Here is a 23,582-nt window from a genome sequence, read left to right as displayed (position 1 = left end):
TGCTATTCGTATTGTCTCATAAATGTTCTGGGGGAGGGGGGAAAGGGGAATTCATCCTAATTTAGGATTTTCTCTGGATAAAATCAATACAAGGTCTCTGTCAACAGAGTATGATGTGATTAGTTTGAGACATCATGTATTTGCAGCATGTCAGTCATCATTTTGTGGAAAAGTGTACGCATACTGCCATCAAGATGTTGATTTCCAACCCCCACACCCCCACCCCCAAATTGTGTACTTTTTATGAAGAGTCTCTGAACAATTTAGCAATTTTAGATTTACTTTTCTCACATTTCACTGTCTCCTTTAAAATTGTGTGTTCGTTCATTATGAAACATCAGGGAAGTTGCATGTAAGACAAACAGCCACATATACTTCGTGCTGACCCTGTGGAACTGTATGTGCTCTTCTCAGGGTGAGAAGGACTGGCAAAAGTACGAGATGGCGCGTAACTTGAAAGGTGTTGTGGACAAGATCCGCTCACAGTACCGTGAAGATTGGAAGTCAAAGGAAATGAGGATCAGACAGCGTGCTGTTGCCTTGTACTTCATTGATAAGGTTTAGAGCATAATATCTCTCCTAGTTTTCTGGCTTTAATACCGCCCTCCTTTGTCTATGCAATACGTCGTGATTGATGCACAGGCTTGGGATCAAAGTTGATCTTCCATTACTACTTGTAATGTAGCAACTCTTTTCCACAATTGCAAACTTGTTTTTATTTTTGCAATCTGCTGTAGCACCCCAATATATTTAGTGTGTGCACAAATTGCACCTGCCATACTCTTACTCTTCCTTTGATGCTTCTGTTGCGTCTGCAATGCATCATGCTCGGTCCGTCCCCAGGACCGAAGTAAATCCAATCCATTCCCTCCATGTCTGTGTCCAGCTTGCTCTCAGGGCTGGAAACGAGAAGGAGGAGGGTGAGACTGCCGATACCGTCGGGTGCTGCTCCTTGCGCGTCGAGCACATAAAGCTGCACCCAGAGCTCGATGGGCAAGAATTCATGGTCGAATTTGACTTCCTGGGAAAGGACTCGATTCGTTATTACAACAAGGTTTCCGTCGAAAAAAGGGTGTGTGTGCTTCCCAATCTGTTTTTAGCTCGCCTGTTCGAAGAACAGAGAGCTATAGCGATACCCCCGGCGTGAGCATCAGCGTGAAAATGTTAAAGTTTTTGGTGCAAGTTATTTCCTTTCTCATGTTTTTAACTACCACACTATTTTTTACTGATTACAATATACAAATACATATATTGCTTTAAAATTATTTGGATCAGACTTCACTGCAATGCTTTATAAAAAATATTATTGGACTAGTCTTTTAAAAACGAAAAATGAAAAATGAAAAATGTATAAACAGGCGAGCATTGGGTGGCTTTGACACCAACTCTCTGGTTTCCTCTTCTGGTAATGCTGATGTCATCAGCATGTGATGCAGTGCTCTGTCAGAATAAAATGAACGCCATGATTGTAAGTAAACTTTATTTAACATTCTGTGACAGGAACACATGAAAGTGGATTACACATATTGGTAGATTTCCGGTGGCATGTCCTCTTGGTATCATACGGTGCTTGAACCCACGAAGGCATCAAATTGATGATGCTCTGTGTGATGGCCTGATCCAGATTTTTTCCAAACGTGGAGGAAATATTGTTGTAGCTCTTGCACATTACTTGGCAGGGGGGTTGCTTTTTCCCAGAACTGTGTTAACGGCATTCATGTCAGGGCCTTGTGGTGCCCAGCAAAGAAGCTGCAGCCTACTTAGTCTCTTCCAGACAAAAGTGTTTCCTGACCTGTGGCATGTGTTGCCACCTTCCTGTCATAAATGTGTTCCAACAGAAAAATGCCTTGCTGGTATATAAGAAACCCTCTGATACAAATCGGGGATGTTCATTTGTTTATTTATTTTCTGGCAGGGCACTGTACACATGTAAAAGTCGGCGGTGGTAAATTGAGATGAAGGAAAAGTGGAAGGATGAAATAAATTGAGGGTAATTGAGTTTGTAACGAGGTGCTGGGTGGGGAAAGGGAAAAGTGTGCAATATGTGTAAGAAAAGGAATGGAGGGGTCTAACACCACTCTTTGCAAAAGCAATATGCAGGTAGTCGTTGAGGGTTCTTGGTCTCATTTGCAGATATGGATGGTGTGCATATCTCCACAGTATAGTCTAATTGTAACACTTTGGCCTCGTCATTTTGTTTATGATCGAGATGTTTGTCTTTGTTGCAGGTCTTCAAGAACTTGCAGCTTTTCATGGAGAACAAACAACCAGGCGATGATCTTTTTGACAGACTGAATGTGAGTATGCCTGGTGTTGGCGTAATGGTTCGGGTGGTCGGCTTGGGATCCTGGGATCCTGAGTTCAAATCCCCTTCAGCTGTTGAATTAATACCAGGTGGGGTTGACTCTACTTGTCATCCTTCCGAGGTCAGCAAAATGAATGCCAGCTTGCTGGTATCCTGTGTCGGAGTGGCGACCCGTCCAGGATTGTACCCAATAGCCCAGGAGACTGTTTAGGCAGCACCAACGCTCTATACAGAGTCTGATCTCAATGGATGGATGGAATGTGAGTCGAGTCCTGCAAATCTCGTTTTTATGCAACACTTAACCTGGGTTTTTAACCCAGGGTTGACCTTATCAGGTTGATACCGCAACCCAATTTACAATCGACCTAAATTCATTGGAAATCCCTTGTTCCCATGCAACATTACTTGATGGATGTGGACAGTTCTTTCCCAGCATTCTTTGCGGTAAAACAAAAAGAATTGCCACCATTGTTTTCCTTCCAACAATCCTAACTAATCTTTGGGCCTTTGTGTTGGTTTTTTGTTTTTATATTTTTTGAAAGGGCATCTTGAGAATACGAAAGCACAGAGCAGCAAAAGAGAATAGGGAGATTGCAAAAGATAACGGAGAGACAAGCGATTGATGCTAGGAGATATGTAGCTTAGTTTGATGAAGTTTTAAGCTCGAGCCAAATAATAAGCATCAACTAAAAATGCGTTTTTTTTTCAAATTGATATGTACAATGGTTTTTCTCTCTTCTTTGTTATTGATTATTATCCATTCTCTGACTTCAGCTATTCAAGTCAACAAATGTAAACTGTGTCCTGTATAGCTTATTCTTAAATGCTTAAAGTGACTTGTGTATGTTTGGATGAGGTTTTAAATTTAGCTGTTCACTCGGTTTACGTTTGTTGACTTGAATGTCTGAAGTACCGAGATGGTCAAACACTTGAAATTATGTCTTTCAATCTTAACAAATCTCACACACTCACTCTCTCTGAAAGGACTGTCTGGCAACCACTGCCATCTACTTTCTTAACATTCCTCTTAAGGAAGGCCATTCATTCAAACTCCTATTTCTCACTATCAGCCATGATATTTCTTGGGGAAAGTACATTTCAACGTTGGCCACCAAAGCCAGCTGCCGACTGGGCATCCTCTGTTGTACGAAGTCCTTAATTGGCACAACTGAACTCCCATCATCTTACAAGGCCTTCATCCACAGCTTGATTGAGTACTGTTGGGCTTACCCATCTCGCATCTTGCTTAGCTTAATGCCGTGGAAATCGAGACCTTAAAGATTATTGGAATCTCCCGCGATGAAGCCGAGTTTTTGGGTCTATAACTAACCCATCGCAGACAGGTCTGTGGTCTTTCTCTACTGCCACCTTTCTGGTCTTCCACCCTCTGCTCTTTCCGTGCTTTGTCCCCCTCCCCCCTTTCCAGGTTTCAGCAGGGCACACATTCCACCATCAACCCCCTTCTGGTGAAACTTCCGAAATCCAGGATCACTGCTCATCTTGACTCATTTGTTTCTCTCTCTTTCTACCTGTGGAATCTACTTCCATGTTCTCTTCAATTTCATTCCATCCTCCAGGTCTTCAAGAAAGCTGATCACCAGCATCTCAGATAATCTCCGATTCAAAACCATGATCTTTTCTACCATCGCTAACCCGCACCCCAAACCCTCATTCCAAATTTCCAATTTTTCCTTCCTGAGAGTTTCCTTCTGTATACATCTTGTCCGCACCATACATCCTCCCCTACCCTTCATTCTTCCCTACATCCCATTATTAGCTCCCATTGGACTTAGTCCGAAACGGGGGCTTGTGGGTTTGGTCTCGATTTTCGTGTCTGTGCGTGCATCCGCAACCATACAGTATCTCGGACATGTATGGACCGATTTTATTTGTAATTTGCACAAACACAACACATGATGGTACGCATGTGCACATCATTTTGTTTCGCGATGTGATCCAAGATGGCCGACTGGCGGCCATTTTAGGTGTAGAAAAAAAACCCGATGTTGAACTCGTCCTCAAGCAGTTCTCGGACATTCATTTACCGATATTGTTCAAACTTGGCACACAGATAATGAATGATGGCTTACATATGCACGTCATATTGTTTAGAGATCAGATCCAAGATGGCTGACTTGTGGCCATTTTGTTACTTACACGACTGGTCTATAGTTTTAGAACACCCACATTTTTCCAGTTTTTACTGAAATTTAAGCAGTTTAATGTTTCAATGTACTCTGAAATTAAAGCATAGAACAAATAAACAATTGCAGATAAAAAAGAAATCGTGGAATCATTTTGTTGAACAAAATTTAATCTAAATTTTTGACTCATCAAAGTAGCCACCTTTTGCAGATATAACAGCCAAACATACTCGTGGCATTCTTTATACAATGGATTTCAAATGTTGTTCGGAAAGTTCTTCCCAATACTGTTGCAGAAGTTCCCACAAATGTGTTGTACTTGTAGGTTGCATTGCTTTCACCCTTCTGTCCAGTTCATCCCAAACCAGTTTGATGGGGTTTCAGTCTGGAGACTGTGCTGGCTATTCCATGATTTGAAGCCCACACTCTTCTTCTTTTCTTCTCTGATAGTTCTGACATAGTCTGGAGGTATGTTTTTGGTCATTATCTTGCTGTAGGATGAACCCCTGACCAACTCGGCATAAACCAGAGGGTATTGCATGGCACTGCAAAATGCTGTGGTAGCCATTTTGGTTCAGGGTGCCAGTCACTCTGTGCAAGTCACCAACTCTGGATCCAGCAAAAGAGCCCCAGATCATCACGCTTTCGCCTTCTCGACGGCGTACAAAAACCCTGCATGATGAACTGAAGATTTCAAATTTTGATTCATCAGTCCATAAGACCTTCTTCCAGTTTTCAGTGGTCCACTGGTGGTGCTTCATGGCCCAGGCAAGCCTCGTTTTCTTATTTTGCCATCTTACCAATGGCTTTCTTACTGCCACTCAACCTGTCAAACCTTCAGCTCGAAGTGTTCTCTTCACAGTTGAAACTGAGACTTCCTTACTTCGACCAGTGTTAAGCTGTGCTTAAAGCTGCTGTCCTGTGAGCCGCCTATCACCCAAGCTGTTGACTCAGAAATTTGTCTTCTTATTGTGTTGTGGCTTTGGGTCTGCCAGACCTCTTCCTGTCAGAGTTTCCTCCAGTTTCCAAGTGCCTTTTGATGGTGTTGGAAGCTGTACTCACGGACACCTTGGCTTACTTTGCAATTTCTCGAAAAGGAAAGACTGACACTTTTAAGGGTTATAATGGTCTGTCTGTCTTCCTTTGTTAATTGTCTTTTTCTCGCCATTATGATAGCAATATACTACTTCCTGCAGTATACTATTGTCCAAATAATGCTTCAGAGGGTGGAGCAACACAGTCTGTTCCAACACTGCTTTTATACAGACAGAGGGTTTGTAACTAATCAAGAAAAGTTGGGACACCTGTAGGAATTGTTTGCATCAACTTTCAAGGCTTCATTTACTTCCATTGTTGCAGAACAGCTGCAGTTGCTAACCCATTACTTGTTCCCTGAAAAGGGCCTTTTTTAACAACTCTGAAATTTACATTATTTTTCAGTTTTTGGTAACCTAAATGTGTTTTTTTTAAACCTCTGGCAGTTTACCGCTTAGCTTTGCACCATTTCAGGTTATTCACTGGACTTAAACTGCTTAAATTTCAGTAAAAACTGGACAAATCGGGGTGTTCTAAAACTTTTGACTGGTAGTGTAATAATGTCCCCAACCATTTCTCAGCCGTGCATGGTCCGACTTTGTTCAAACTTGGCACAAGCACAGTTCATGATGGCATACACATGCACCTCACTTTATTTTGCGATCTGATCAAAGATGGCCGGTGGACTGGTGGCCATTTTAGTTGCATATAAATATGGGATCGCCCTTTAACTCCATAGAGAAAAAATACTAAAACAACGGGAGCTATGACATTTTATGTCATTGTTTTTCACTTGTTTGTCCAAGTCTCTATTTTGTCCCTCAACCCTGAAGTCCCCCCCCCTCCTCTTCCATCTTTATGCTGTTCATTTTGTTCTGTTGCATCCTGATTCATTCAATGTTCTCGCTCCTCCGTGAGCCTTGACCTTGTACACTAAAAAAAAATGAACCAATCTGCTTTGTGTTGCAGTGCTTAGTAATTTGCTCGTACATGATGCACACAAGTGGTGAATTGGAAAATGCAAAGGATGCCACTTTTATATTGGTTGTGATTTTATTTATCAGCGGTTTCTTGTGCATCACAAACAAAATATGACTGTTTGGACCAACCGAAGAAGCACCAACTGGTCAAATACAATCAGCACTTCAATGTGCTCTCGTTTAAACACAATTTTGAAGAGAAGAGGAAATAAGAAAAAAAAAATTGTGAATTTTTATCTCTTTTAGCGTGCATTTGTAGATGTGTTGGTATTCTTGTACAAAAGAATGCAAAACACTCAATCATCGATGGCCAAACCTGTTTTGTTGCTTTCAATAAGTACCAGCATGTGTGTGTGTATATATATATATATATATATATATATATATATATATATATATATATATATATATATATATATATATATATATATATATATATATATATATATATATCTCCCTCCCTCCCTCTCTCTCTCTCCCTATCTATACATATACATATTCTCTCTGTCTGTCCCTCTCTCGATCTCTTTCTCTCGCACTCGCTTTATGTCTGTGTAACATACTTCCATCCATTCCTCTTTTGGAGAGTCTGATATTGATCGCTCCCAATTTGAGTTGCCTGACGCTTGGCCATATCAACATGGAAATTCAGTATCGGGGGTGGTCGGCTCGGAAAACGCAAGGTCCATGGTGCACAGAAACGAGTATCAAATTGCTTTTTGTGTTCAATCCGTCGTTTTTTTTTTATGTCGCATGCCTTGTTACTGTCTACACTTTCGTCAAAATGCCACATGCCTGGTTCTTGTCTCCACTTCCTTTTCAGACTGCGATTTTGAACAAGCACCTTCAGGAACTTATGGATGGGCTGACAGCCAAAGTTTTCCGAACGTACAATGCCTCAGTGACTCTTCAACAACAACTTAAGGAGCTGACCAACCGTAAGTTTACCAAGGGATTTTTTTTTTGCCTGCTACTTAGAGATTCCCCCCCACCCCCCTTTGGAATCAACATGTAAAATAAGAATTGCCCTCACCATTATTCACCGACTCTGGATCCAGCAAAATCTTGATTGCAAACATTATCATCTTCTTTAATTCTTATGCCGTGTGCCATTTTTAGTACGTGATCAGCAGCTCATAGAACATGTAAGATTCACCTAAATCTTTCACAAACTTGCTGGTCAGACTTGATGTTAGAATGTAGCTGGGTTTCGAGTTGAAATTTTAGAATTTGGCCAGAGTACCGGCAATAACTCGCTCACTCTATCGGAAGACAGATTGGGATGTTTACCATCCACAAACGATCAATGCTATCGAACTGGTCCCCAGCTTGTTTCGATGGCCAGCAGACGTTTTCATGTAGCACCCTGCTGTACAGCAGTAAGCTGTCAGCTTTCAGTGTATAGACAATCAAACCCAGACTACATACCTCAACGGCCACTACACTACCTCTGCACCATCATGTCAGACGATGGTTTATTACAATATGGAATAAAATTCTGGCATCACCTGTCGAGAAATTGCTTTAGTTTCACTGATTACGACGAAGTTGTCGTGTTGAGATTACATGTGACCAAAGTAACACCACGCCTGCTCATCTCAGCTGAGGACAATATGGCTGCCAAGATCTTGTCTTACAATCGTGCCAACCGAGCGGTTGCAATTCTATGCAACCATCAGCGAGCTGCTCCGAAGACCTTTGAGAAATCCATGGCTAATCTTCAAACAAAGGTACCGTTTGCTGGCATTTTCACTATGCTCATGGTTTGTGTATGTTTGTGGGTTTTTCAAAATATCTTAACTTTGTGGTCCCTTTTGTTGCAGCAAATGGCTGCGTGCTCGCGCCACACCAAGCAGAATGGTGAAATTATTGTGGGTTTTATCGTATAAGCACCAAATGTAGTACGTAGATGATGACCGCCTGAAAAATATTTGGATAGAAGACCCACTTTGCCATTTTGAACAAAATTAGAGAATCGAAGTGTGACGGTCCTTGACAGCACAACGTCCAACAATGAGCATAGCGTGTGTACTTCCTGCAATTATGGTTCCTTGAGGGAGGCATTCAATATTTAGTCTTGGTGTCCATGATGTCCCATTTTATGAAGAAAATTTTTCCATTACTGCTGGGCCCTGCTATTCATGATACGTTCCTGAAAAATGCCACGAATGTCGGTGCATTGTTTTGGGGGGGTTTTTTATTTTATTTTATTTACCGTCTCGGCTCATGGAAGAGCGATTACACAGAACAAATCGGGACACAACATAACAAAGGGGAAACACCAATAACAGGTTGGAGGGAGAAAGACTGAGCTGGACAAACAAGAGATGCAGGCAAAAATGAAGCATAAGGGAGAACGCAAAGGGTGGACAATATGGATACATAAGCAAAGTTGTGTATGACCAGTTTTTTTGTCAAGGTCTGAGGAGAGAGAAGAGGCTGCTGCTTATCTGTCTGAAGGATGAGATGTCGCAGCAGAGAGTGGAGTCATCAGCAAAGAGATAAAGAGGATTTTCCAGAGTCAGTGAGATCATTGGTGAAGATTAGGAATAATATGGGGTCTTGAATACTGCCTTGGGGTACTCAAGCCTTGACAGGGAGAGTAGATGAAAGGGTTCCGTTGAGAGCCACAGGTTGTTTACGAGAGTGGAGGAAATCAGTAATCCAAGTGTGGCGTTGGCCTTGGATTCCATAGGCAGATAGTTTGGAGAGCAAGGCAAGTCAACTAGTATCAAAAGCTTGAGATGTGTCCAGAGAGACAGCCCTCATCTCATGTCTGATGCTGAGGGCCTCCACCATTGTTGTGAGAGTAGAAGCAGAATGTCCAAAGTAGAGTGACCAGGTCTGAATCTGAATTGATGATCTGAGATGAGGCTGTTGGAGAAAAGGAATAATTTTATGTCAACTGCGATGATTGATTCCATGACCTTGCTGATGATTGGAATTCAGCTAATTGGGATGTGCTTAAGGAGATACTTTTTTGCACCTTTTTATATAATGCTGTGATGTTATGCCTGGTGTTGGCTCAATTGTTAGGGTGGCAGGCCTGGGATGCTGGAATTCAAATCCCGCTCTACCCTTGAATTAATACCAGGTAGGGTTGACTCAGCCTGTCATCCTTCCGAAGTTGCCAAAATGAGTACCAGCTTGCTGGGATGATTGAGCCATTTGAGTATCCTGGGTTGGAGTGGCGACCCGTCCAGGATTGTGGCCAATAGCCCAGGAGACTGCTTTGGCAGCCCCAACATTCTGTACAGAGTATGGTCCCAGTTTTTTGTTTGTTTTTGTATACCTTGTCGAGGCTCATATGAAAGTTAACACACAACGTACAGCAAGGTGGGCAATGAGACAAGAGGGACGGGAGAGGGAAGGACAAAACAGTGGGGAACAGAGACACTTGGAAATCTGTGGAAGGGAGAGGGATGGGGCGAGGAACACGGGGTATACAAGATGGACACTCCAGGAACTTTCAGGGTAGAATCGGGGGTAGAAAAGATCATGGTTTTGGATGGGTGGGAGATAAAAGATGATGGTGAACAGCTGTTTTGAAGACCTGGAGGGAAGAGTGGGATTGAAGAGATTGTGGGAGTTTGCGCCAAAGGTGGGGAAAAAAAGAGAGGAATGAAAGAGTGAAGGTGAGCAGTGATTCTTCATTTTGGTAGTTTTACCAGAAGGGGGTTGCTGGCGGACCTTGAGCGCCCTGTGGAATTATGGGGGGGGGGACATATCGCAGACAGAGCTGGTGGGGGGGGGGGGGAGTCCGGAGATGAGACAGAGCAACATAAAAGAGAAGCTGGAGAGGAGACAGCATTATTGCTTATTCTTTGTGAAATTCTGGAGCAACATTAAATAAATATAGTCAACACTTAATGAATGGCAATAATCTTTATTTTTTTTAAACACTTGATGGCCATCTTAAAAATTGCTGTGATGTTGATAAAATTAAAGTTGGTCCCTATCCACTATTATTCATTAAGGTCATGTTCTATCTCTGTACTAAATTTGGTCCTTTTATCTGAAAACTTTTCTTCAAATTCATGGTACTTTTATCTCAATTCATTCAAAAATGTGCACCCTCTGCTGCATGATCAAATTCATAGTCAAACCTGGTGTAAACGACCACTTAATTGGGAACCCCAAAATGTGGTCTCTGAAGAGAGGTGCTGTCTGTACAATGAAACTAAAAATGACTTATTCCAAGCAATTTGAGTCTTGTCTGTCAAGCCAAGCAAAAAAAAAACAAAAAAAAAAACAAAGGAAGCCAAGCCATATTTACAGTTGTCAATGACATCACCCTCTTTTGTGAATGTTGTCTTCATTTCCCATTGTTGTCATCTTTTCTTTTCCAGTCAGCAGGCACTGTTTGAGACGACGCTCTAAGTTAAGCTTCTCTCTTCAAAATGTTCTGAATTTCAGTTTTGCCAACCCTGAGATCCTCCATTATTTTGCGATCACTTATTTTATGCTAATCTAAGAGTTCAGTAACTTTCAGTCTCTTGCCAATCAGAAAGGCGGAAGATGTCATCTTGCTTGGCGGAAAGGAGAATTCATCTGTCAATCCTTCAATCGTATTGTGGAAAACTTGAGTGGAAAATTAATATCCAGGGGAAATCTTCTTCATTTTCCCCAAAACTTCCCCCTTTTGCACGGGTTTGTCCAACTACCAAAAGGGACAAGTTTAATGTTGTACAATTCCTTGCCGTTTTAGAATATTTTTTTGTTTTTTAAGACATTAAAAAAAAAAAAAAATCCAAGTCAAAACCAAACTAAATAAATTTGATTTTAAGGAGCTTGCAAAATACAGTATCAGCGTTTTGATTGGTGGTGCAGTAGTCACGTGGTCGGTTTTCACAACCCCCAAGTGATGTGTGATCGTTTTACAAACACCTGTAATAATCAGCAAAATGATGGAGTCGTTCCATCGAATTGAATGAACTACACGAGCACACGGCACACATTGCAGGCTATCCATCGTAAACGAATCTAGACTGATCTGAAAAAAAGAAAAATACTCTCCTCTGATTGTCATTGACGCATTGAAGTTAATAAACGCAAATCACTCGACAGGAACTGTACTGCATTAAACTTGTCCTTTCGGTGATTAGATGCAACTCTTTTCTTCTTCCGAGGTCACTTAATTGAGGATCCACAGCCATTCATAAAGGAAATACATGGCCACTGCTCACGTCAAGTGGGTGGTCTTTTGATGAAGGATCTTTAAGAGATTTTCTTTTGTGAAGAGTGGCCGGATGAGCAGGCTCGACTGTTTCTACTGCTTGTGGCAACTGCGCTGCCACAGCATAATATTTATGAATGTGGATCCACTCCACAGAGCACCTTCCCTGAACACCACAATGTTAAAATGTGTTTCTGGGGGGGTGTGCATTTCAATGAAATCTAAATCACTCTGACAAATTAACTGTCCATTAATTTGTTTGCTGCTTTCATTGTCAACAGATTGATTCCAAGAGGGAACAGGTGCTGCTTACTCGGCGAGAAGTGAAATCGGCCAAGGCTGATTACAAAGTCCGGCGAGACGAGAAGTCTCGAAAGTGAGTAGCCTAATATTGAGGGTCGTTGCAATGGGAATTGGCACTGCATTCTTGTGTTGAATTGTAACTTGGCAATTGAATTGTAACTCTTCCTTTATTTTCTTGTTTTATCTTCCAAGTAATTTCACCTGAATGAGCTCCCCACCTGTAATATTTTATACATCTTTGCAGGCTGCTTTGTTCTCATTCCCATCTGCTTGTTATCTATGCCACCAAAGATGGACGGAGCTCATGTTTTCACCCCTCTCTGTTTGTTTGCTTGTCTGCCTGTCTGTGAGCACAATATCTCAAAAAGTTGTGGACAGATTCGGACGAAACGTGGTGGATAGGTTGGGTGTGGGACAAGGGCAAATTGATTCAATCTTGGTGAAAATCTGGATCTGGGTCTGGATTATGTGGGAGTCAAAAAGGTTTTTTGTTTCTCCAATTCATGGTCATGTGCCAGTAAAACAAACAACATCGGACTTGACTTCAGACAGACAGACAGTCAGTGATACTGAAGTAACTTCTTGGGGAATTTTTGGGTTCTGGTGAAGCCATCCTCTGATGTTGTTTTTCTCTCTGTAGTGAGGCAATTGAGGAGAAATTTATTTATTCTTTGTTAAGTCTTTTGTAAAACTCAGCCAGGATCAGGATCAAACCAGTGACCTCTCAGATTCAGAGTGGACATTCCAATCACAATGCCAATGAGTGGTCAATGCAATGTCTTTCATAACACCATCATGCCATTTCTTGCAATTATGAGAAACAAATATGATGTTGATTCCACACCAATTACTTATACTGTTGTGGGCCGGGTTTCGGCGGCGATAAACGACCACTAGGTGGAGCAGTAGTCGTCTCCCACCGAACACCCGGAATTTAGGTCGTGACTCTCGGACAACTCCAAAGGTCACGGGTCCCTTAGCGGACCGTGGACGCCAATATTTCGACCACGTGGCGTAGGGTTAATTGTCTCGATCTCCAATATACCTAAATAACCATGCAGTCTAGCTACCAGGGAAACCACACCCTTGATGGACCTCGGGCGGAACGGACCGTTTACCGAGCCCGATCCGGGTGTAAACCGAGCGGGGATTACCAAGATCCGTCGGTCCAAATGAACAATTTACGGCACGAACGGCCTCACATTCTCAATACGCACCGTGCTGGGTCAATGAAGGAAAAACACGGACGACGAACTGGAACATTTAACACGGGGGTTTATTTTACAATAGGCAATAATCACGAAGGGAGACACAGAGCAGAGTTATCCGAATAAAAGAATGAAAAGAATCACTTCCGGTTCCGGTTTTAGAGCAGCGAGAGGTCTCCTTTGGGGCTCCCTGCTGACGTTCTCAAAGCTAAGTTTCCGGTTGTTATTTGTCCCGTTTTAACTGTTTAATTTTCTCACCTACATGTTACTGTGTGTTGCTAGTTCGGTTTTGTTTCAAAAATCGTGCTATTTTGTGAGTATTTTTGTCGACGTTCTTACCTGTGCTTGAGGCCTAGGCTTAGGCTTGAGGCCGACCGGTTCCACTCGGTGTTCGATCGTTTTTTTTTTTGTTTTTTTTTTTTGTTTGTTTTTTGTTACACTTCCATGACCTAATCTGTTGAACTCTCTCATATATTAATATTAACAACAACAATATATATATAGCCAACAACAACAACACGCTCACCTTCTCCCGATTCTGCTTCTTCTTCTTCTTCTTCCTCTTAACCTCCTCGTCTTCTTCCTCGATTTTTTTATTTATTTATTATTTTTTTTTTTTTACACTTCCATGACCTAATCTGTTGAACTCTCTCATACATTATTTTTAACTACAAAAACGATCTTATAATGCTTCATCTTCCTCTCTCACACATGTGGTACTCTTTACTGTTTCACAATGCACTACTCTTCTGCTATTTTAACAGACTGCTCTCATTTCGACCTCTCCTTCATTCCTTGCCTAAAAAATCAAACTATTACAGCGCTTCTTCTCTCCATGCTCTGAATTCGCCTTCATTGCATCCATCAAGAATTGTGTTAAATCGCATCTCTGACCTAAAACTTTTAAAAACCACAGTTTGCCATGGATGCTCGCTTTCCATCAAACATTCGTTTTTTCCAACTTCAGTGCCAACTCACCCCCCTCACCCCTCACTCTCACTCTCAAAGCAACCATCCCACTCTTCTCCCTCCAAGCCTCCCTCTCACCTCTCTCAAAAATCCCCCCTCACCTTTCTCCCACCTTTCATCCCCCTCACTCTTCCTTCTCAAAGTTGCCCCCCTCTCATCCACCAACCTGCCTCCCTCCACTGCCCTCTCACCTCCATCTCTTCACTCCACCTCCTCAAATCCTCAACTGCCTTCTTCCTTGTCTCTTGTCCCCCTCTCCCCCAGCACCACAGAGCCTTTTCTCCTCCTCATTCGGCCCCCTCCCCTCGCTGTTCTGCAATACCCCACACTCCTTCAGCAACCCTCCTTACCTGCCCCCTCGTCCCTTGTCCTACCCTCCCCTCCCCTCCCCCTCCCCTCCACCTCCTGCACCCAAAGCCTCCTCCCCTTCCTCTTCATTAAAAGTGTGGACCTCAAATATCCGGGGCCTTCGCTCAAACCTTTCAGATCTTTCCATACAGGTTGCCACTGACAAACCAGACATTATCTGCCTAACAGAAACTTTCCTCTCCCAAGACGTGTCTGACTCCCAAGTATCTCTCCCTGGCTACTCCCTCTTACGGTATGACAGACCTGAGCCTCGTCCTGGTGGAGGTGTTGCTCTCTTCATCAAAGACTCTATTCCTCACTCTCCATGCACTGCTCTCACTCCCCCACACCCCCAGGAATACCTCTGGCTTCGGCTTCCCCTCCACTCCCACCTCATGTTTATATGTGTACTGTACCGTCCACCGAACAGTGATGACTCCATCTACACCTCACTATCCGAAAACATGGACCATCTTGTATCTTCTCATCCAAACTCTCTCTTCCTCTTATGTGGTGACTTCAATTGTCATCACGCCAGTTGGCTCGGTGTGGGTACCTCTCTCACCTGCCATGGCACCTCAGCAAAAGCTTTCTGCGACTCATTGGGACTGACTCAATCGGTCAACTTCCCGACCCGGATCTCAACCAATGGTACTCCATCTCTTCTGGATCTGATTTTGACAAATTTCCCTGACAATATCTGCTGCTCTTCCTTCGCTCCAATTGGTTCTTCTGACCACGTCCTTGTCAAAGTGGACATCTCTCTGGCTGTTATCAGAGAACCACCTCGCCGCCGTCGAGCCTGGCATTTCACTCATGCCGACTGGCAGGGTCTCCGAGCAGCCATCAAACTGACAGACTGGTCTCCTATCACTCACTACCTTCTCAAACATCAACTCATCCTGGGAATTCTTTCAAAGAAACTTGCTCTCCCTCATGCACAGATTTATCCCCTCTCGTGTTCAGTTGTCTTACCCTTCCTCCCGCCCTTGGTTTACTGAAGCTTGTGGCGAGGCAGTTGTCCTGAAACAACTTGCCTTTGCCTCATGGAAAGCAAACCCAACTGAGGGCAATCTCAGTTCTTTCCACAAAGCTCGGAACAAGTGTGTATCTACCCTCAGGAGAGCCAGAAAACAACATCTTTCTCATCTCAAGTCTGAACTCTCAAACCTCTCTCCCTCCTCAAAATCCTGGTGGCGTTTAATCAAATCTGTTTCTGGTGTATGTTCCCCCTCCATCCCCTCCCTTACCTCAAATGGCCGCACTGCTGATTCCACACGTGATAAAGCTGAATGTCTAAACTCGGTGTTTGCAGCTAAATCTTGTGTCCTAAACCCATCACTATCTCTACCCACTTTACCCAGTCGCACCCAACTGTCCCTGGACTCTGTATCCTTTTCTCCTGACAAGGTGGAGAGCTTGCTTTCAAACCTCGAGTCAGATTCTGCAACCGGTCCAGACGGCATCAGCCCACGTGTCCTCAAAGCCTGCTCTTCTGCTCTTGCTCACCCTCTCTCTGTTCGATTCACCCTCTCATTTGCCGAAGGTCATCTGCCATCTGCTTGGAAATCTGCTAACATCACTGCCCTGCATAAAAAAGGTGCAAAAACAGATCCCTATAACTACAGACAAATCAGCCTTCTCCCAATCATCAGCAAGGTGATGGAATCCATCATCGCCTCAGATATAAAATCCTTCCTCTTCTCCAATGGCTTGATTTCCAATCATCAATTTGGTTTCAGACCAGGTCACTCTACCCTGGATATACTGCTTCTGCTCTCCCATCAATGGATGGAGGTCTTCAATGCCAGACAGGAAATCCGAGCCGTATCCCTGGACATATCACGTGCTTTTGACACAGTCTGGCACCCTGCCCTACTCACCAAACTCTCTTCCCATGGTATTCAAGGCCATCTCCACTCATGGCTCGCAGACTTCCTCTGCTGTCGCAGTCAACGTGTGGCCCTAAATGGAGTTCTTTCATCCCCTCTTCCTGTGCAGGCTGGAGTTCCTCAAGGTAGCGTTCTGGGCCCTGTTCTTTTTCTGGTTTTCATCAATGATCTCTCGGACTCTCTGGAAAATCCTCTATTTCTCTTTGCCAACGACTCCACCCTCTGCCGTACCATCTGTCATCCCTCAGACCGGCAAGCAGCAGCTTCTTCACTCACTGCAGATCTGGATAAAATCACAAACTGGTCCAACACGTGGAACATGTCTTTCAATCCAGACAAATCTCACACTCTCGCTATGTCTCTTCGAAAGGACCGTTTACAAAACCCCCCCATCCACTTTCTCAACAATCCTCTGGAAGAAGTCTTTTCTTTCAAGCTTCTAGGTCTCACTATCTGCCATGACCTTTCCTGGGAAAGTCACATATCCAACCTCGCCTCAAAAGCCAGTCGCCGACTGGGAATCCTCCGTCGTGCTAAGTCCTTCCTCAGCCCTCTTGAGCTCCTGACCACTTACAAAGCTTTTGTCCGTAGCCTGATGGAGTACTGCTCTCCCCTCTGGGCTGGTGCTCCTGCCTCCCACCTTTCTCGGCTTCACGCTGTCGAAACCAGGGCATTTAAGATCATCGGCATCTCCCGCAATGAAGCTGAGTCTTTGGGCTTCTCACTCAATCACCGCAGGTTAGTCGGTGGTCTTTCTGTCTTCTACCGACTCCTCTCCAGCCTTACCCCCCCTGCTCTCTCTGCGATTTGTCCCCACCACATTTCCACAGGGCGCTCAAGGTCCGCCAACAACCCCCTTCTGGTAAAACTACCAAAATCACGAATCACTGCTCATCTTCACTCTTTCATTCCTCTTTTTTCCCGCCTTTGGAATAAACTTCCTCACTCTATTCTTTCCCATTCTTCCCTCCAGGCTTTCAAAACAGCTGTTCACCACCACCTCTTATCTTCCCCCATCCAAATCCTCGATCTTTTCTACCCCCGATAATCCACCCAAGCCCACTTCCTTCATTTCTCCTGCTTTCCTTCCTGAAAGTCCCTGAAATGTCCATCTTCTCTTCGCCATGTTCCCCGTCCCATCCCCATCCCTCTCCCTTCCACAGTTCACCTAATGTGTCTGTTCCCCACTGTTTTGTCCCTTCCACTCCCGCCCCTCTTGTCTCATGCCTCCTTGCTGTGAGTTGTGTGTTAGCTCTCATACGAGCCTCGACCAAGGTATACAAAAAAAAAAAAAAATGTACAATGAACACAGGGCACTTACAGTTTCTACTTGCAGGACGGCGCCACATACATACACGCACACACACAAAAGAGCTGGACCCCGTCGGGTCTTAATTTCGGCCTTTCAGCTCGGAGGGAAAGCGAGCTGAGGGCAGGGGCCTATTCTTGCACCTGTCCACCTCGTGCAGTCTGGTCGAGCATGTCCGGTGGCGGGACTCCAACGCAGCACCGAGCACCAGGGACCAGGAACGACGCCAGCCAGCATGGGAACGGACCAGACGAGAACGCCAGCAGGCAAGACGAGGCTTCCTCTCTTTCTCCTCTTCCTTCTTTTACGACGGGCCAACCTTTTTCGACGACTGCTCATCACCTCGTCTTATCCTCCCCCTCCCCCGCGGGTTGAGGGCAATGTTCTGAGGTCCTCGCCTCAGGATTGGACGAGGGGTTGTCGGATGACTCGTGGCCACCATTGATTGGATTGGACGAGCTCACAGTGAGCGGAGGGAACCTCACACCTGTACGTGACACGCTGCACGTGGGCGATGGATGGCGATAGTGCGAAAACGAAGGATGAAGATTTAAAGATATAAAAAACCTGACTATCAAATAACTCGCAGCACGCACACGAAATTCCTATTAGACATAGGGGATGGATTCTAACTATAAACACATACTTATCGAAATAACTGAACTATGGGACTGCTGTCTGTCTGTGTGCAAATGGCTTCCAGATTCGCAACAATACGAGCTTTCCACCGAATGATGGGACCACTCCCGCCAAATACTTCCTCTTTCATTCACTGGTCTATCCCATCCCATTTCTGGCTTATCATATCCATCATCACGGCTCTGGTACACTGAATGCTTTGCTTTCTTTTCATGGAAAGCTAACCTGATTGAGGGCAGCTTCAGGGTCACTCTGTAATGCTCACAAGAAGTTTGTGTCCATCCTGAGGCAAGCTGGAAAACGTCATTTTGCTTATCTCAAGATAGAACTTTATAAGCCGTCTTCTTCCTAAAAGTCCTGTTGGCACCTTTTTAAGTCTGTCTCTGCTACGTAATCCCCCCCTCCCCTTCCATCTCGCTGACCTCAAGTGGCCTCGACTCGGACTCTACTCGACATAAGGCAGAAAATCTCAACATGATATTTCCCTCCAAATCTTTTTCACCCACCCATCCCGCTCTGTCCCTCAGACGCACTGGCATATTGACCATCTTTCACACCCAAGAAGGTAAAGTTAGTAAACCATAAAGAAGATTGATGTAACAAAGATTAACCTGAGAGAGCACCATGGCAATGATAGGCCAAATGGCCTTATTTCTCTGTTTGGCTTCATTTCCAGCCCTCAACTCTTCATTGGTGACCATTTAACACTGTTTTTGTGCCACCAAACAATTCACACACCCCATTAATTTTAATCGATCGATTTTTTTTTTTTTTTTTTTTTTTTTTTTTAAGGAATCTACATGGAAGAGCAAGTTGTTTATGTGAAACTTTTTTTTTGTTTGTTTGTTTTTGTTATACAATTCCATACCCCTGAATCAATTTCCCTGAATATTTTTTAGTACCACATTATTGTAACATGCGGAAGGTGTACCAAACAAAAAAAAATTGCCATTATTAATCAAATCTACATTAAAACAAAAAATGATGCCACCCTGGCCGATCAAGCGTGCCCTCTGTGGGAAGAGGGGCAAGGCTAGGCTTCCTCCTCGGCCTTTCCATGTGACATTTGAAGGTGTGAATCACTTGTTGGGAATCAAACCAATTGCATTTGTTTATTTGTATTCCATATTCAGAATGGAAATTAATGTTCGAAGGTCCCACATTTGCCACTGGGTTACACACTGAGTGAGTAGTCGTGGCACATTCCTGTTTGTCGTCAAACAGGGAAATGAGCTGGGTATCTCACTGGTCACGATGTTGAATTCCATTTGTATGGGGAGGTTTTTTTTGTTTGTTTTGGCGGTTCCAGTTCCAGCCTCAGTTCCTCAAATTTGCCGGTTCCAAGCTCGGTTTTGGTTTCGGGTCCAGTCGTACGCGGTCTGTTATCGAGTAATTGTCTGACTTTCTTTGAGAATATATTTTGCCAAACTTTCCCAAAACTCTTCATTATGAGTGGAATTGCGACAAGGGGCTACAGTATACGAGAATAAGAAGAAGAAGAAGAAGAAGAAGAAGAAGAAGAAGAAAGCTGTCCAGACCACTATTCTTCCCTTCAAATATGAGGAAACTGCATCAACTCGATCAATAAAAGGAAGCTTGCCAGCCATGCATGAGACCAGCCAGATATCAGACGAAGAGGCGGAAAGCTCTGCCTCACTGTCTCGGTAATCTCTCCAATCGTCACACAAACCTCAGGCATCGACATGCATTACACACCGCTGTTTTTGCTGAGCACAGTATGCATTTACATGCAGTAATACGCTGTGTTAACGTTTATAAATAGCCGATCGTGGTGTTTCTTGGGGCACCCCAAAAATATTATAAACCACAAGCACGTATGATTACCTTTTTAAACAGTCGCTCCTGCTGTTCAACACTAAACTGAAAGGGATGAAACCTGCGGTGTATTTTGTTACCAAGCCAGCCATTCCTTATCAACGGTTTCAAATGGAGTGCTTGCTTGAATGCTTAAGCTGCTTCACAAACGCTCATTCAAAAACTCGGTAACACACCCCCGACGTTTTTGAGGCCTGAGCTGAGATCTACTGTTATCGTTTATTAAACAAAACATTTACCTATGTTCTCCAATTACTTATTTATGTTCTGTATAGATTTATGTGGTTCGTATGTTTTTCGTATTCACTTTGATTAGCTTGGGATGAGCGCCCAGGAAAGTTTTTAACATCCAAAAAAAAAAAACATCCAAAGTTTTCAACATGCCAATGGGAAAAACGTTTTCGATTTACACATCTTTACATAACACTCGACTTTGTGGGAACGCATCATGAACGTGAAGCAAGGACTTTCGGTATTGTATAACTTTTGCAAGGCCATCTACATAATTGTTATGTACGCCAATTTGGCATATCTTTGACATTTGATTAAAGCTAAACCAGTCTCCTGGCATCCTTTCCACAACTCGCACTGCACGTCTGGTTTATTCAACTTTTTTCTTTCACACTTTGATTCAAAATAAAATGTAAGACAAAATATCCTTTTATTTCTTTGCATTTGTTGAGATGCTCTGTGATGCTCATAGGGCGGTGGAGACCAAGCGGAAAGCCTTGGAGCGAACGGAAGAACAGCTGATGAAGTTGGAAGTGCAAGCAACCGACAAGGAGGAAAACAAACAGATTGCTCTCGGCACATCCAAGCTCAACTACCTGGATCCACGTATCAGTGTTGCTTGGTGTGTATGTTTGTATATCATTCCATGCCTTGTAGGGAGGACTTTATTACCATTTCCAACACCAAAATGGTGGCAGTGTGGGCAACATGTCAACGGTTACTTGTATGCGTCTCAAGCTTGCCAAAAACTAACATAAAGGCCCACTTCGCTTCAACCTTTACTCTTTGTAATCCAATTAGGAGGAATGTCACGGAAGAATTGCCGTGAGTCACACAGAATGATGAAAATCCGGCCTCTCATAGTGCAACATTTATCTTGAGAGGATATGCGGTTTGATTTTTCAGCTTTTTATTCTACTAGCAAAGAACCATCTTCATACATGGGTTAATGCCCCCCACTTTTATGTCATCTATGCCATATTTTATGATGACTTGTAATACCAGCTTCCAGCAGGTCGTGCAATGCGACATTCCGAGAGAATTGCCATCCTCCCCAACCTTGGGGACGATGATTTGGTGGGAGTATATTTTATATTCATTTTTTCAGGGCAAGTCTATCTTCACGATACAGTAGTCCTGATGCTCAGTGTCTCTGTTAACATTAAATGTTAATAATGTTGATATTAAAACATGTTTGGCATGGTGGTTCCAACCACCAGTTTTCCACTCATTCCATGTTGCGCTTCAGGAGCCCAACAAGTTAAACAAACAGATGCTTCTCCAATTATATATAGTATGATCGTAAAATGAACTGACATAGCACATTTGACTTTTATGATCCAATCCACTGACGTTTGGTTCAATGTAACTAACTCATGGGGTTTATCACGTCGAGCTTCAGGCTCACTGTTCCCACATCTGAAGAGGAATTCAACCCACGAGTCGCTCAAAAACAGCTAGACGTGACGGGTGTAGTGACATCGCTTCCAATATTTTCATCGATTGCACACCCATTGCTCACTCGCATTCATTGATAATATAAACTAATTTTGAATCAAGTTGTTTGCTCTCTCTTTTGTGACTCGCAATTTGAATCAAATTCCCCATTCTTCCTGCCCCTCCCCCACCCCGACATATACTTGCCTTACAGGTGCAAGAAATGGGGTGTTCCTGTGGAGAAGGTTTACAACAAGACTCAAAGGGACAAATTTGCCTGGGCCATTGATATGGCTGAAGCCGACTATGAATTTTAAAGTAGCCATAAAATGGCTTTTGAAAATGGTCCTTTTAACTTTGTCTGTGAAATTCCAGTGTTCGAGCATCGGCTTCCCCACTTCCACTTTAAAATTAACTAGCGTCTTCACCTTTTACTTTGGCTACTTATTTGAAGATACTTCAGAATTCCTGTTTAACATTTGTATTTTAAGGAACAAAGTATATATTATATATATTCTGTGTTTATTTACAAGCAGAAGTTTTAAATCTGAGTGGAGAACCTTTGGACGTGACGATGGGTGGAAACGCCCTCCGGCGGTGGTCACGAGCATGCTACCAATGGTTCGAGAATTGTAAAGGTGCGGTTTTAAGCTTGTATTTATTAAGTTCTTTTTCTCCTCGCAGCAAGCAGAGTTATGTTTGTAGCATAATTTAGGTTTGTGAATGAGACGGGACATCTTTTTTTAATGCATCGCGCATCATTTTGCCTCTGCATTCGGTTGTCGATGGCGAGGAGCTTTTAAATCTTCAAACATGTGAACTGCCAGGTTTGAGTAGGAAATGATTTTGCTTGATGAATTTATTTTTTGTTGGATAAATCTCTTTTCCTTCAGGACTTACATGCTAATTTTCCAGCTTCTCCTGTCTCTGTACAAAGGCTTGCTGTTTAATTTATCTATCACCATCATCAGGAGGAATATGGAGTCATCTGAACACTGTTTGCGCTTTGTACGAGTCATTTTTTGTAAGTCGGAGGCCTTTTAAACGATGCTGGTGTATAGCTGCTGCAGCCGCAGTGTAAAATACTTTCTATTTATACAAACTTTACAAGCTGGGCTCTCAAGGGATGATGTTGCTGTGATGATGTTCCCTGGTGGCAATGCAGAAAAACGTTCTCCAGTTTGCTCGTATCCCGGAGCGCGGTTGGAGCGCGGCTGTCCATTTGTTTATTAATAAAAATGCTAGCTTTGCCTGTAACGTGTATGTCGGTGCATTGCTCTTTTACTTACTTTGCAGAAATTTCAAGCATTTTTAATTGGAGCTAAGGCACCATAACCAATGCATTTCCTTTCTAGATTAGAGGTACGAATTAATAGGGTGAATACAGCTACAATGAGTTAATTAAATACTGTATCCTACAGTTTCCTTTATAATAAACGCACTATGCTGTAAAATGAATTGACCGTTTCTTGGTTTCAAGTTCTGCACTCACGTACGTATGAAGGACCCGTCATGCTTTTCAGAACATAGGGTTGCAACGAGGTTCTTCCATCTTGTTCAGTCTTGAGCAATCCTCCCTGCACCCTTCAGGGCAATTCCCCCTTCTAATGGAATTTCATTTTCAGCAATTCTCCATGTATTTCTTGGCCCACCCCTCCCTGATCTTCCTTTTCCCAGCTGGTGTCCAAACCATGGCTTATTTAGTCAGATGTCCCTCTTGCTTTCTCGTGATACGTCCTACTCATCGCAATCTTCATTCTTTGGCTTTTG

General features: G+C 43.3%; 1 protein-coding gene across 1 annotated transcript in view; it reads left to right on the top strand.

The window, feature by feature from the left end:
* The window catches only part of LOC147016596 (DNA topoisomerase I, mitochondrial-like), a 104,712-nt gene extending 81,442 nt beyond the window's left edge, over nt 1–23,270 (top strand). Inside the window, exons 14-21 of the mRNA XM_085845411.1 lie at nt 415–558; nt 887–1,072; nt 2,229–2,297; nt 7,288–7,402; nt 8,067–8,194; nt 11,922–12,016; nt 20,848–20,997; nt 22,027–23,270. Of these exons, the coding sequence (XP_085701537.1) occupies nt 415–558; nt 887–1,072; nt 2,229–2,297; nt 7,288–7,402; nt 8,067–8,194; nt 11,922–12,016; nt 20,848–20,997; nt 22,027–22,129 (990 nt within the window). The 3' untranslated portion in view covers nt 22,130–23,270. The remainder of the gene's footprint in view (nt 1–414; nt 559–886; nt 1,073–2,228; nt 2,298–7,287; nt 7,403–8,066; nt 8,195–11,921; nt 12,017–20,847; nt 20,998–22,026) is intronic.
* Nucleotides 23,271–23,582: the final 312 nt, after the last annotated feature.

This window comes from Eptatretus burgeri, chromosome 11 (assembly GCF_056783735.1).
Source record: "Eptatretus burgeri isolate ZD-2024b chromosome 11, Ebu_testis_v1, whole genome shotgun sequence".
Taxonomy (NCBI): domain Eukaryota; kingdom Metazoa; phylum Chordata; class Myxini; order Myxiniformes; family Myxinidae; genus Eptatretus; species Eptatretus burgeri.
Note: the sequence above shows the minus strand (reverse complement) of the source record. Positions and strands in the feature narration are given on the sequence as shown.